Source organism: Lathyrus oleraceus, chromosome 7, assembly GCF_024323335.1.
Source record: "Lathyrus oleraceus cultivar Zhongwan6 chromosome 7, CAAS_Psat_ZW6_1.0, whole genome shotgun sequence".
Classification (NCBI taxonomy): Eukaryota; Viridiplantae; Streptophyta; class Magnoliopsida; order Fabales; family Fabaceae; genus Lathyrus; species Lathyrus oleraceus.
In genome coordinates, this window is record NC_066585.1 from 156,423,303 (window position 1) to 156,438,066 (window position 14,764).

General features: G+C 30.8%; 1 protein-coding gene across 1 annotated transcript; it reads right to left on the reverse strand.

The window, feature by feature from the left end:
* Positions 1 to 1,926: 1,926 nt before the first annotated feature.
* On the reverse strand, positions 1,927 to 10,350 carry LOC127101170 (uncharacterized). Its single transcript, XM_051038506.1, has 11 exons — positions 10,117 to 10,350; positions 9,574 to 9,744; positions 9,420 to 9,475; positions 8,099 to 8,164; positions 7,822 to 7,929; positions 6,861 to 6,927; positions 6,541 to 6,625; positions 4,854 to 5,014; positions 3,884 to 3,985; positions 3,113 to 3,335; positions 1,927 to 2,336 (listed from the first exon to the last, which is right to left on the reverse strand). The coding sequence occupies exons 1-11, from the start codon at positions 10,156 to 10,158 to the stop codon at positions 2,203 to 2,205; spliced, it is 1,215 nt and encodes a 404-aa protein (XP_050894463.1). The 5' UTR covers positions 10,159 to 10,350; the 3' UTR covers positions 1,927 to 2,202.
* Between the last annotated feature and the right edge of the window lie 4,414 nt (positions 10,351 to 14,764).

Sequence of the window (14,764 nt, forward strand, 5' to 3'; positions counted from 1 at the left end):
ATCAATTTTATAATAATTTATTTAATTTAAATTTAAAGTTTTAATAATTTTAATTTAGAATTAGTTAGTCTTTATTTCTTTACATTTATTTTAAAAAAATTATTTGTAGCAATATGTGCCGATAATGTGTTGTTGTTTGTGTCTTAGTTATAAGTTTAAGAAAAGTTTGACTATATATAAACATTTGTAATATCGTTTGATATGAATTAAAATTCTCTTAATAAAAAATGTGATGATCTAGGTCTTTTTTTATGTTATTCAATTAGAATTTTAAATGAAATTTATCAATGACTTTCTTATTATATTGGTGATTTTTTATTGGCTTATCAATCTTCTAGATTGTGGGTGTCTTCCTTATCTTCTCCAAATTTATATCTTTTTTGTTATTTTTCTTCTCTAATTTACTACTTTATTGGAAGAAGTTATTTGGTTAGATCTTTTTTCACATATGGAAGCAACTTCTCCCCCATCATGTGATATTTACTTAATCTAAAAGTCAAAATTGATTAAAAAAAATAGATATAATAAAAAAAACTGAAAAAAATAGTTTAAAAAAAGTGATTATGCACAAAAACACATATAAAAAAAATCATTTAAAAAAGACTTAAATATTTAGAATTGTTCATCTTGATACATCTATAATACATGCAAGTCTGATATTAATACATTTCTTTTCTTATGTGTCATTCACATATTTGACATTTTTTGAGTTTGTTGTATTTATAATCCTTTTGATTGAGTCTTTCTATACTTAACTCTTTTTTTTCTTTCGAAAATTCTCCTTATCTTATACTCCCTCCCCACGATAAATCCTTTTGATTGAATCTTTCTATACTTAACTTTCTTTTTTTTATTTGAAAATTCTCCTTATCTTATACTCCCTCCCCATGATAAATGATCTATTTAAAAATAAAAGAGTGTCCCAAAATGAATAATCTATATCAATTTTTAATGTATTTTTTTTTAATTTTACCCTCTAATTAATATTATTTTCATCATTTTCAATACATGAGAAGAATACTTTAGTAAAAATATTATTATCTCTCTCTTTTTTTTTAATCATTGTAAAATTGTCAACTGAATCACTTATTTTGGGACGGATGAAGTACTACTTTCTATTTGAACTCTCTTGTTGAAAACATTTCTGAATTTGTTGCATTGTGTTTGAAATTTGTTAATTGTTGCTTGAGTCCCTTTATATTTTGGGATGGATGGAGTACTACTTTTTATTTGAACTCTCTTGTTGAAAGCATTTGTGAATACTTTTTATTTGAACTCTCTTGTTGAAAGCATTTGTGAATTTGTTGCATTGTGTTTGAAATTTGTTGCATCTGTGTTTGAAATTTGTTGATTGTTGCTTAAGTCCCTTTATGAAAATTTGAAAAGAGAACTTTGAGTGAAAACATTGAAGAGTACATATTTTTGAGAAGTCATAAATCGAGTGAAACACGATTGACAAATTCTTGCTTATTGATTGTGATTCTTGCTTGCATTCCTTCTTAAGAACTTAAAAAGAAAACTGAGTGGAAAAATTCAGGAGTGCATGTTTTTTGAGATGTCATAAATCGAGTAAAACACAACTGACAAATTCAAGAGTTTAAACAAAGATAAAAATGATGAAAGTATTCTTCCACCAAAATTTGCAAGTTCCTTGATATTTTCTTAGTCTAAATCTTTGTCAAGTTTTGATAATTATTGAGAATTAGGAATTAGACACATAAAATTGATTCTTCTCTCCCAATCAATTTTTTTCCGGACATAAGAATTAGGAATCTGAACAAGTCTTAATTTTCTAATTATAGGATAGTGCAGACACTAAACTAGTGGGAATATGCCAAAAAAAATTCATATCAAAGTAGTAATATGAGACTTCGAAGAGAAACAGAACCAGTGGTATTTGTTACTTAACTTTGTAAAAGAACTTGGTACTACAAAGAACAATGAATAAAATCAAATATAATGTTGCATAAAGGTTATAATATTCTTGTTCTGCTGCAGAAGCACAAACTAATGAACAAACTAAGGAATGTAAACTATCAACCATTTGAAAAAAGTTCATAGAAGAGTGTGAAATACGTATCAAAGAAAATCTGTAAACAACCATCACTCTACCCAACATAATATTTTATGTTTCCTAGTTGTGCAGCAGCGATTTTATGGCAACCAAATCATAGACCATGTGACAGTAACAACTATATCATTTCATTGAAGTATTTGACTACCATAATCAGCATTAAACTTGTCGTATTTGTGGGCAAGGAGATGAGCCGACGGCCTTGTGTTCCTCAAAGCTGCCTCGACATCTTCAGGCCTGACTGGCCCAACTTTTGGCAACTCTGTGACCATGATAATTATTTATAATTCAGAGTAAAATTTAACTTTATGACAATAGAAAACATTGTTCAAATTTAATGAGATGCTCATATTTGAAAGAGTAATGCTATTCATACACCAAATACTCAGTGTTTGTTTAATAAAATAATATTAAAATTTCATTTTAAATAAAAAAATATTAAAAAAAAAATAATTTTGTAATAAAATATAACATTTATCATTAACCAATTTTATTATTGTATTAATCACAAAAATATTTGTTATTAACCACATATTTTCCTGATATCTTGTTAACCAACTTCACTATTTTATTAACCAATAAAACACATAATATTATTCAAGTTCTGACATTAATTTATAATTAATTATAAATTAATCTCAGAACTTGGTTAATATTAGGTGTTTTATTGATCAATGAAATAGTGAAGTTGGTTAATAAGTTATTAGGAGGAAAATATATGATTAATAATATATATTTTATGATTAATGCAATAATAAAATTGATTAATGACAAATATCATATTTTTATTATAAAATTAATTTAAAAAAAAATATTTTTTATAAATATTATTTTATTTAAAATAAATATTTAATATTATTTTATTAAAAAAATACTGTTTACCGTATAAATATACGGTGAACGTGTAAGTGTAAGTACTGGCGGTGTAGGAATAACCTTACTCTTTGAAAAATCAACTTAAAAGAAACAGATGTGTTCCTGTGCAGGCAGGCACACATCACGGATAAATATTGAGGCTAGATTTTGTAAACAACGTACCTTCTTCAGGCACCACATCTTGTTCCTGTTCAAGTTGTGACATTAAGCGTCTCAATGGCTGCATTGCTGTTTCTTTACAAAGTAGGCGGATATCCGAGCCTGAATAACCTTCTGTCCGGTCCACGAGTAAATCATAGGGGATCAGTTCCTCATCAGGCTGCCGAGGAAGGAGTTCCTCAAACATTGATCTTCTTGCTTCTGGTTCTGGAAGTGGTACAAGGATCTTTCATTTATGGTCAAAGGATAACCCTTAGAAAGAATTAACACTGGCGTTCAATTACAACAACAGATTGTTTACTGAACATATCATCTAAATAAATACTGAACTATGATCTATCCTCTGTGTTGCAGTAAAAGACTATGAACATCAATTTGCTGATCAAAGGGGGTAAAAATGAAGTGGCAATATTTTGATCTCACAAAACGGGTCTAAAGGATACAAAATTCTGGTAGGTCCCAAATATCTTGAATAAATGTGAGGGGGCCTACTTCAAATACAAATGAAATTTAACCCCAAAACAACAATTACTGATATTTCGACAACTTAAAAACCAAGCAAACTAGAAATAACACCAAGTTCATTTGTTAAACAATAAAACACTATAATTACAGTACTCAAGAGAGCATAAGTAATGAGGTGATGGGAAATGCTTAATAATTTCTTCCCAAGATCAGTAAAATGTCATTTAAAAGACTAGAACAGTTTGACCAACTCAGTTATCATGATACATGAACATTAAGCAGCAAGAATAAACTATATTGGAAGGATACTCGCTTCTCAAGACGTCTAAGCATGGCTGCATCCAATTCCCACGGAAGATTAGTTGCCGCCAAAACAAAGACAAGTTCATCTGTCCGTGTTAAACCATCCATCTGCAATCTAACCTAAATGATTAAGTTTGGAAAAAGCATGGCAGAATATACACACAGCTCCGTTGTATATTAATAATTCATATTTACTAGACTGAATTTGCAGAAGGCACAAACTGAAGTCAAAAGAAAAATCTTTCACCATTCCAAATGCCAATCACCATGGAAACTTAACTAAAATAAATCATGTCAAGATACAGCAAACACAAAATTTTAACAATTTATTTGGATATTTTTGAGACATAATCTCTCTTTAATCTTTGTTTACTGTTATGTATGAGAACTTAAAGACCTTCTGTCATACCACAAGAGAACTAGAAAAAATGCAAGATCGTGTGTAAAGTAAAATAAAAATGCAAGATCGTGTGTAAAGTAAAATGGGAAGAAAGTGAAAAATAGTATGCTGAAATTCTTACTATTCCAAAGATTATCATTACTGCCTAGTTAAGATGCGTATGTGCTATTACATTTAGACTAGTAGTGGGTTTCTTCAATTGTAAAGTACTATTTCTTGTTTTTTTTTCAAGAGATAATATTGTTCAAGTCTCAGACAGTCATAGCTGTTGATTTATGGGGGTAGTTTACAATCAATTACATGTATGTTCAATAAAATTTCATCATCATACTCAGTGAGGGCATTTGTCCCATCACATATAACATAGCTATACCCGCCCCCACCGCCAAAAAACACTTCCAGTTTAGCATAAGCTCAATGAAGTCAGTTTAGACTAAGAAATAAATCAACAAACTTCCCAAATATGTGTTGATGGTAGAGCTAACAATAGAAGTTAAATATAATAAAAACAAACTGATTAACCATAGTATTATAATCCAACATGTAACTCAATGAAATGTCAGAAACAAGCATCACCTGAATGAGTAGTTCAGTTTTTAACCGTCTACTTGCTTCGTGTTCACTGCGTGCCTCACCACGCTGACTAATGATTGCATCAATTTCATCAAGAAATATTGTTGCGGGCGCATGATGCCTTGCAAGCTCAAATAACACCTTAACTAACTTCTCCGAATCACCTGCAATAAAAAAAAGCTTTGTAATTGCACGTGTTCGTGAAATTGCAACTATAACAAAGAGAAACGAGGAGCAAACGAAATGGAGGCAGAGAAGCCAGCAATTAAATGAAGCAAATAAACCACGGCTTTTGCAATGAGTTTTCAGCATTTGATAGAAAGCATATTTGGGGGTGAAGGAGAATTAGACAGTGAAACTTCAACTGTAAATGATTTCACTTCGAAGATAAAATTCGTATTTCATGAGAACAAGGTTATGGAGATGCAAAAAGGACTATATAATTAAATTCAAAAATCAAGGTTTTTGAAAGTTTAGAATTGAATTAGGAGCTTTCATTGTTGAAAGATGAATTGAGTGCTGAAGCTATTGATAAAATGAAAGATCCAATGGCTATTAAGAAAGAAGAAATAGACATTTAGTCTAGAGGATTGCCATGTCAGCTTTCAGTTTAGATGATTTCACTCCAATTCTAACTGATCAAATAATTAGATTCAGTGTAATAGGATTTGGCTGCCTTATTGTGCACCTTTTATATTTCCTTTACTCGCTGTACTTTTCAATTGCAAATCAAGGTGAATCACATTCATACTGATCAGAGTTATAACTTATATCTCTTTTATCCTCTGTTCTTCTTTACCTCAATACTCATCATCTAAATCACATGCACCAAATTTAATGGATTTGAAGATAAAAACACATAACTTATATCATTCCAAAAGATTAATTAGTGAAGGTTAATAAATGTTAAAATAGTGCCGTATAAAATTAAGTAAATTCTGCATTTTTCGTTCCATTTCACTGTTTTACAACGCGACATGATAGAGAAGCAGAACACAACAAAAGGTCCAGCAAAACAACAACTAGAGACTTGTGCAACCAATTGTTTTAATCCAAGTCATGTATGCTATATATCAAGTGACTGCTACAAGTTCTTCTCACCGATAATAACCAGTGTTCTGATATGATCTATGATATATGTAAACCTGTTTGTATCTATTTGGTCAAATAAAACAGAGGAAGAACAAATGACTTTTCCAAATTAAAAAGAGTACATGATCAATTTACAAAACTTAAGGTAGTTGTTAACATTAAAGTTTTTTAAGAACAATATTTAGTCATATCATCATCTAAAAATATTTTATTTTATCTTCTTTTAAAAATATATATTATACTACTATTAGAGTATGTGGGTTGGGCCTAACTCGACCTAAATCAATAGACTCTGATACCATATTAGAGTATGAGGATTTGGTCTAACTCAACCTTACAAAACCGGCTTACAAAACCAGTTTGTAAGGTGAGGGGTGTCACTCTATATAAAACCTTTTCAAACTGTATCTCTGATCAATGTGGGACTAAGGATCTTCCCAATAACTAAATTATCTTGTATTCCTAGTGTCTGATGGCAAGAGATTTAAGTCACTTTCTGGAAACAATGAACACTTTCAAAGTTTCATACCAAGATTTTAAGATTTATGCAAACAAAAGTACTCAAGAAAAGACGAGTGAAAGGTTGTTAGTCACATACCTCGCCATTTGCTGACAACAGACGATGCAGAAATATTAAAAAATGTAGTATTGCACTCTGTTGCAACTGCCTTAGCAAGCATTGTCTGCAACATTTGAACAAAACAGTCTACAGTTATTCATTTATTTGAAATGAAAATTTAAAATTAAACTGTCATATTCATAATCATCAAAATATGAACAGAGAAAAGATATACATTTCGTCATAGTTTATTTTTTCATATGTGAAGATTTATTCACAAAGTAAAAATAATATTTATATTCTAGTATTAACTGAGAAAGCAACTTATATATATTTCTGAGCGAAAGATCAATACAAACCTTTCCTGTCCCTGGGGGGCCAAAAAGAAGAATGCCCTTCCATGGTGATAACAGACCAGTAAAGTACCTAGATAAATGAGAAAGATCAGCTTCAATATGAGGATAAGAATCATCCTTACATCTCAAATAAATTTTTATTTGCACATATGCAAGTGGAGAAAATCAACCAGTCAACCACTTCATGACAATCTTTAAACTTTAACAAAGCTGCTTTTAGCATTATTAGGTGCTTCAAATCAAGATTGCAATAAATTTCTAAAACAAATAACTAAATGACTGATGTGGTTTTCTCATGTTTGTTTATCCAGAAGGAAAATAAGAAATCCTTAAGAGCTACCAAGACCAAAAAACAAACGCATTTGCTCATGAAAGCCTTGCAATCCCTTCGTAAAATGCTGCAAACAACCAGACAAGTTTTTCAATCTAACATATAGTTGCAATAAGAAGCCACTATAATATTGTCAAAGGACTCCTTCAGACTAATATGTTGATGCTTCGAAAACCATAAAACTGCTAACAAATTAAAATATGTATAATTCACCTTGGAATTAAGATAGTAAAGGAAGATGAGCATATATGTGACCTCAAATATCGGAATTTCTGTAGATGCTATAACCACATGGAATATGTAATGCAAAATTATTACTTGGCAAGTTCTATATTAAATATTGGTTCATGGAAAAGAAAATAAACATAAGATACTTCTTTCGAAACTAAAGTGGTGTGGAAGTCATCATACACTTCAACTAAAATGTGAGGAAGTTGATCTTAATGATCTTCTTATCAATGTTTTGATCTTAGCTTTATAAAGACAAGTCTATTTACTTGTAGAGCTACAGCATCGATAAAAAAGATAGTTTATACTAGAATATATTGTCATATTGACAAATAGTTAAGCAAAAAGGGCACCGATAGCTCGAAGGAATATTAGGCATAGCAAGTTTTCATTAGTGACACCTACTTGGGATATTTAATCGGCATCACTACAGCTTCTTTCAGTAAACGCTTGGCATTCTCTAACCCCTTGATGCTTTCCCACTTCACATTTGGATTCCCACGAATAATATCCCTGCCAATGGTATTATGTGAAACGATAAATAAATAAATAAATACATGAAAATAGAACTTTAACAGAATAAAAAGACATGAGAAAACCTTGACCAACAGACAGCGTCCTTGCAGTCGCAAGTTGCCTCAACTCAAGGGTGTGTACAAGACTAAAAGAAGAGATATTTTACCTACTTAAGCTCTCTGCTAAAGTACGCATTTCAGCAGATTCCAAAGGTGGAAGCAAAGACTTAGGCCTGTAAATGTTAAGGATAATTATAATTATCAGTACTTCAGAGAATGAAGAAATAATATATCTTTCATATAGTGCACTAATAATTATAAAAAAAAATAATAATTATTTTGTTGGAAACAATTGTGAAGTATCAACTACAATTTTAGATCTTTGTACAGATAAGTACAGATATGAAAAAAAATAAAAAAATTGGTTACAATTGTGACAAAGATCAAATGATCAAAATTTCAGTTGCGCATCTTAAAGATGCACAAGTGTACAATATGTATGGTTCTTCCTTTTGTTGGAAACAAATTCTCAATTTTCAATACAGTACCTCTAAGAGTCAGAGAACTCGTGAGATAATGATACTAGTAATTGCTACAAATGAGAGTAAAGATCAAAGGATCAATTTTAGTAGTGGCTGTTAAACTATTTACGTGTATATCTTATTGTATTTTTCTTTCTGTTAGGTGGGGCAAAAGCCTGAAAGAAACAGAGTAAGCACGAAACTAGGCAAGCTCAAAATACAATGAAAGAAATAGAAACATTATTGGATTCCATCACTGTGCATTCCCGCTTGTCTAATTTTTAGCATCAAGATTTTTAGTCATAGTTGAACTAGTTGCTAAATAAACAATGGATTATAATCTACATGTTTGTGATATAAATGACATTTAAAACTCCAATAAACTACTCTAACTAGTATAAATTACACCACGGGCATGATTCCAATTAAATAACTTGGCTATATCCGCCACTATTTTAGAACTATCACAATTAAGATATAAAAAATATTTCAGTTGGTCAGGAAGTCAAGTTACATATAGAATCCGTTTTATCTGAAAATTTCTAGGTTATCAGTTTCAGATACATCAGTATTAGTGCTACAAAGAATAGTACATGGATAAGCCCTGCTAGGCTAGTAGAATGTCTTAGTCTCCTAAGGAAGAGTTGTTTTCCTTACTAGGACTAAAAGTACGTACACGTTTAAAGCACAATACAAACTTATACCCACTGACAGTACACCGCTACTGGTCAATTACCTAATTAATCAACTTAAAACAGATAATTGGTCAATAAAATGATGGTTTTATAGATAGTGGGTAGATTACCTATTTAATTACCCGATCATAAACCTGATTCCCAATTAATATGCTAATACTATTTCCTTCTCGGATTTTATTCAATTAATCCTCACAATAGAACAGAAACTAAATAAGTGTCAACTACAATGCCCAATAATAAGAAAGAAGTAACGGATCAAAGAAACATACGGCTTTCCATTAACAATGTTTGGTGTAAAACCATTTGTATGCACTGAATTCCGTCCCTGAAACACAGAAATTTTGCATGACATAACACAAATCAGTGAAATTTCAAGGAGTAACAACCGAATCGCCAGGAAATTCGATATATCAGACACGGTACCTGGCTCTGAAACTGCTCATAAATAGCCTTATCTGGTGTTATTTTGACATGAAAACTGCCATTAGATGTTATACCAGAAGAATTTCCATTGCTGACCGCTTTATCAGCAGTCTCGCCATTCTCCACCGGTTTCTTCCTACCAAGCTTAACATCATAATACGTTTTGAACTCCTAGAGATCCAAACCAAAAATATTAAACTCTAAATCAACAATTCAATCCACCAGATCAAGATTCAAAATCACATCAAACCAAATCACTAAACCAAAAAAATTAAAGAGCAACAAGTAAATTTTCCTAGAAATTCGGAAATCTAAAATCGTTTGGAGCAACAATAACAACAGCTCCAATTGGCTGAAGAGAATACTGAAAAAACAAAACAAAAAAGGATCTAAAGTCCATTCTAATACCACACGATGATTCAAAATAGAGTAACATTTACTAGAACAGTTTAGATGTAATCACAGAATCGAAGAAAAAATTGAAAAAAAATTGAAAAAAAATCAGATTTTAAGAGTATAGGGAAAATTTATCGGGAGAATAACCTGGAAAGACCAGCGAGTAGGCATTGGTTCTTCGTCGACCATTTCGATGAGAGAGATGAAAATTTGTTTCTCTCTCTAGAATGGATGAAGAGGCAGTTACAGCACCGTCCGGAGCTGTGAGAGTGAAGCCAGCGAAGAAATGAATAATGCAGGAATAAAGAATGCAATAGTTGAGGTAGAAGGAAACAGTGGATCACGTGTGATGCCACGTGCGTTTATTGAGCGATAACATCTCCGAAGTATTTTTTGGTTCGTCATGTACACCAATAAATATTATCGGTTGGAAAATATAACTGATTGATTATATTTGATAATGACTATCCCAAAAGCGTGACAATTTAAATTTTAAATATTTTAAAATTTATTTTTGAATTTAATTGAAATACATTATTAGAGAAGAGAGTATAAGAGTTTACACAACTAGTTAATTATAAAAGCAGGATGATCTTGATAAATTAACGGTGTACAATTTTTATATTGAAAATGATTAATCTTTTTGTTTTTTGTTTTGATTTATAATTAATAGTTGGACCCAAAATTTCAAAAAATAAAAACTAAATATACTCCTTAATGAATTTTGAAATGATATAGTTGTTAAGTAAAAATGAAATGAGATTTATGATAATATTTTTATAAATTAATCTTAAGTTGACATTTTTTAAAGAAGAAAAGAGGGTTGAAGAAGAGAAATTTGAATAAGAATTCACTCATAAAATATTAATTAGGACTTAGATCACATCCTAGGTTGACCAATGCATTTGCACAAGTATTCAACTCATGGTAAATATGACAAATTTGAACATTTAAATCCAGTTTGAGCAACGGTTGAATTTGTCGTATCAATCTCATTCCAATTATACTATCATGTCTTAAATCTAAAATGTTTTGAACAATCACTTTGGAATTTATATGAAGCTCAATAGTTCGAAACCCAAACTTTTATGCTAATTTTAATCCTTCTAGCACACCCCGAAGTTTAGCAATATATGCACTACAAGAACTCAAATATCATGTGAAGCCTCCAAATCGCTCACTCGTATAACCTCTTATAAGATCATCACATCCAGCTATCAAGTCATTATTATTACCCTCATTTATGTTCGATCTCACTCAATTCGAAGAAGGAGGAGACCATCTTATTTGCTAAGTCTCTCGAATCAACTCCATCTTACTACTATACAGCTCCGCAGCAACAAAAAAAACACTCATGAGCGATTTTAGTAACATGTTGCCATAAAATTCTAGGTCTCAACAAATTCTCATCACAGTGTTCCTTATTCTTACATATCCAAAGTGCATGGCAAGAGGTTACGCAAAGTTCTAACAACGATGAATCTCCATTAATACAAAAATCCAAATGCAAACTAGTATCAACAAATTTCTTAATATTACTAGTGAAAAACAACCCCTCATATTCAACTTAACAACATTAGTCTAAATAACAAAAGGCAAATTAGTATTTTTCCTTCTTACAATACTATAAGATACACCTTTCGTCACACTAAATTACAATGGTCTGACTATTAACCGTGGTAATACCTCATTTTTGAACGCGCTTTATTTTTTTATATTTACGAAAAAATATTGCATTACGGTCAAACTAATTAACCGTGATTATACATTTATGGAGTGACAGAGTTCGAATCTCAACTCCAACAATTTTCTATTTTTTCATTACAATGAGTGTTGTCCTTATAATTATAATATATACATTACTATTAAAACACCTATCCCCATAATTGTCAATGTCAACCGTTGTGAAAGTCATTACATTTTATCACAATTTTTGAATACGATCGTGTTGAAATTGTTTACCCATATACAAGTGAATTAGCTCCTGCTTCTTGACAGTATCGTCGTATCTCTCACAACAAAACCCTAGCATACATTTTTTCTCTTCTTCTTCGTCATTAGCTCTCGCTTCATACATAAAGGTGTTTTTCTTCTTCCTTGTCCTCTCTTTTTCGTGTATGTTTTCACATGATTTTCTTCTTGTTCGAGAGTTTATGAGTTTTTTTGTTGTATGTTGTTGTATGTTATTTTGAAAAATGGTTTCTCTTTTTATTCAGATTTTAGATCTTTCTCTCAGATTTCAGATCCTTCTCTCAACATGAATAGTGAGAGCAACAAACTTATCTACGAGATTTATGTTATAAATAGGGGTATTTATATGGTAGAGTTATGGTTGAACAAATCCAAGGAAGCTGAAGTTGTTAGGGATCACATTAGTGTTGTTGAACCGTCTGATGGAACAGGTTATAAGAAGATTATTTTCAAGAATCTTAACCCTGAAAAAATGAAGAAGGTATGGGCTATTATGAATGACCTAATGAATCTGGATGCAACTGATTATGGATCAGATAAAGACCTTGAGAACTATGAATACCTTGAGAACGACATGAATTCAACTAGGCATGAAGATCGAAGATCTTGTCATGTTTCACATGATTTGTTGTTGGTTGTTGTTGTTGACAAGTTTTTGTATGTTGATAATTTTTTGTTGGATTACAATGTACTTCTAGTTTATGTTAACATGTCACTTTTTTACAAGTTTGCAGTTTTCTTCTCAGTTTCATTTTCCTTTCATTTTACAAGTTTGTCTTAATTTTCCAGGAACAATTAGTTATCAACATACAATGAAGCTCCTCTACGATTAGTTTCAAGGACGCGCCTCCTTCAATCAATTACAAAACTCTTGTTATCAAAATTTGAACTCAATTGGAGTAGAAGATGCAAGAATTCTATTGCAATACATTGAACATTCAAAATAGAGGAAATTGATTTTTCACTAAAATCATACTAAAAATTATGATCAGAATGATAGATGATCTAATGAAATATGATGATAAAAAGCTTTTATATGTGCTTGAGATCATGGACACAATATGGTTGAAAAAGTCAATTAGATTCAATCATTAGAAATTTATGATTTGAATCAAATGAGCGAATGTAGTGGAATAAAAGAATAACAAAATTTTGAAAAATATGCTAGCTGATTATAACCAGGGAAAAGGGTGATCCGAATCATGAGCTACATGATTCGAATCATGTGTAGATGTTGATCCGAATCAAATGCCACAACTCTGACAGAGAAAACATTGAAAAAGAAAGTGATTTGAATCATGTACAAAGTTTGATTCGAATCAAATCTAACATAATTTATCACCATGCAAATGATTCAGGTCAAGTGGAAATATTGATTCAAATCAAATGACTGGTTTTGCTTCTGCCCAATTTGATAAGAATAAAAATTTGTGTGTAAACAAAATGATTCGAATCAAACATGTAAAATCTCATTTTTTTCAAAATTTTAAAGACACTTTGAGATTTTACTTTGAATCAAACTTAAACTAAAAACATAAAAACAATGCATTCCACTTACATATGCAATTGATCAAATAATATCATGATCAAGATAAAATCTAACCAAATTTGTATGCATGCTAAAAACAAATCTTTTCAAACATTATTATGAGAAGTGCAATCATGAAGGATACTCAACAAATTGGAATAAAATAAAAGATGAAAGAGATAAGACAAACAACAAAATAATCAGATATAAATGCTCCCCCTGGGTGAAGTAGGTACATGCAACTGCAATCTCCCTTTTTTTATGCTTGACAAACTTTCACTTGGAATTGAGCCAACCTTGGAGTATAACATGTATGTTCCCCTTGAAACATTTCACATGAACTAATGAAAGCATAAAAATGCATAAAACAATTCTAGATTTATTACAACTTCTCTCCCTTTGATAACATCAAAAAGAGATAGTTCAAAATGCATCTAAAAACAAGGAAACAACCACTAATAGATATATCCAATTAACATATGATCTAAATATCTAAAAAGCATATACAAAAACAATGGTCTCATATTAAACAAAGATAGACATGTCACAAGCAACACAATGCAAATAGACATGCAACACTAACATTCAACAACTAACAATAAAGTGATCAAACTTGTAAATCAAGATATGCATTAACAATCATAAATAATGCATGAGTAAGTAATCAAGAGTTCAAATGAACATAATTAGCAACACACTTTAAAATATTTAAATTCAAATAAGACCAATCAAAAACATAAGCTATAGATGAATGAGTAAGATATGAAGGAAATAATAAAACTAATGCATAACTCTATAACAAATACATAGAAAGATATAAGGGTTATAGAGACATACCATTGTAGTTTGGTAAAAGTTACAATTTGCTACAAATTAGTGTTAGTGATAACAAAACATATATATCAAATTAAAAAAAAAACAAAATCCTCATTCTATTTAAGGCATTAAGAGTCTAAGACTTACAAATCCCTACAAATCTTGTGGAAGGATTCCGATGACAACACTTTTGTAAAAATGTCAGCAAGTTGACTTTTAGTGTCAACGTACTAAAAAATAACACCCCCCTTTTCCATATTGAAATTCTGGTATCAGATATGAGATGTTGAAGGTAATGTCACGACACTAATATCTGAACAACAAGTGAAATGTAAACAGGATAAAAACAGAGAAACAATTTAAACAGCGACACAAGCAATTGTTAACCCAGTTCGGTGCAAACTCACCTACGTCTGGGGGCTACCAAGCCAGGAAGGAAATCCACTAAACAAAATTAGTTCAAAGACTCTCAGTAAACAA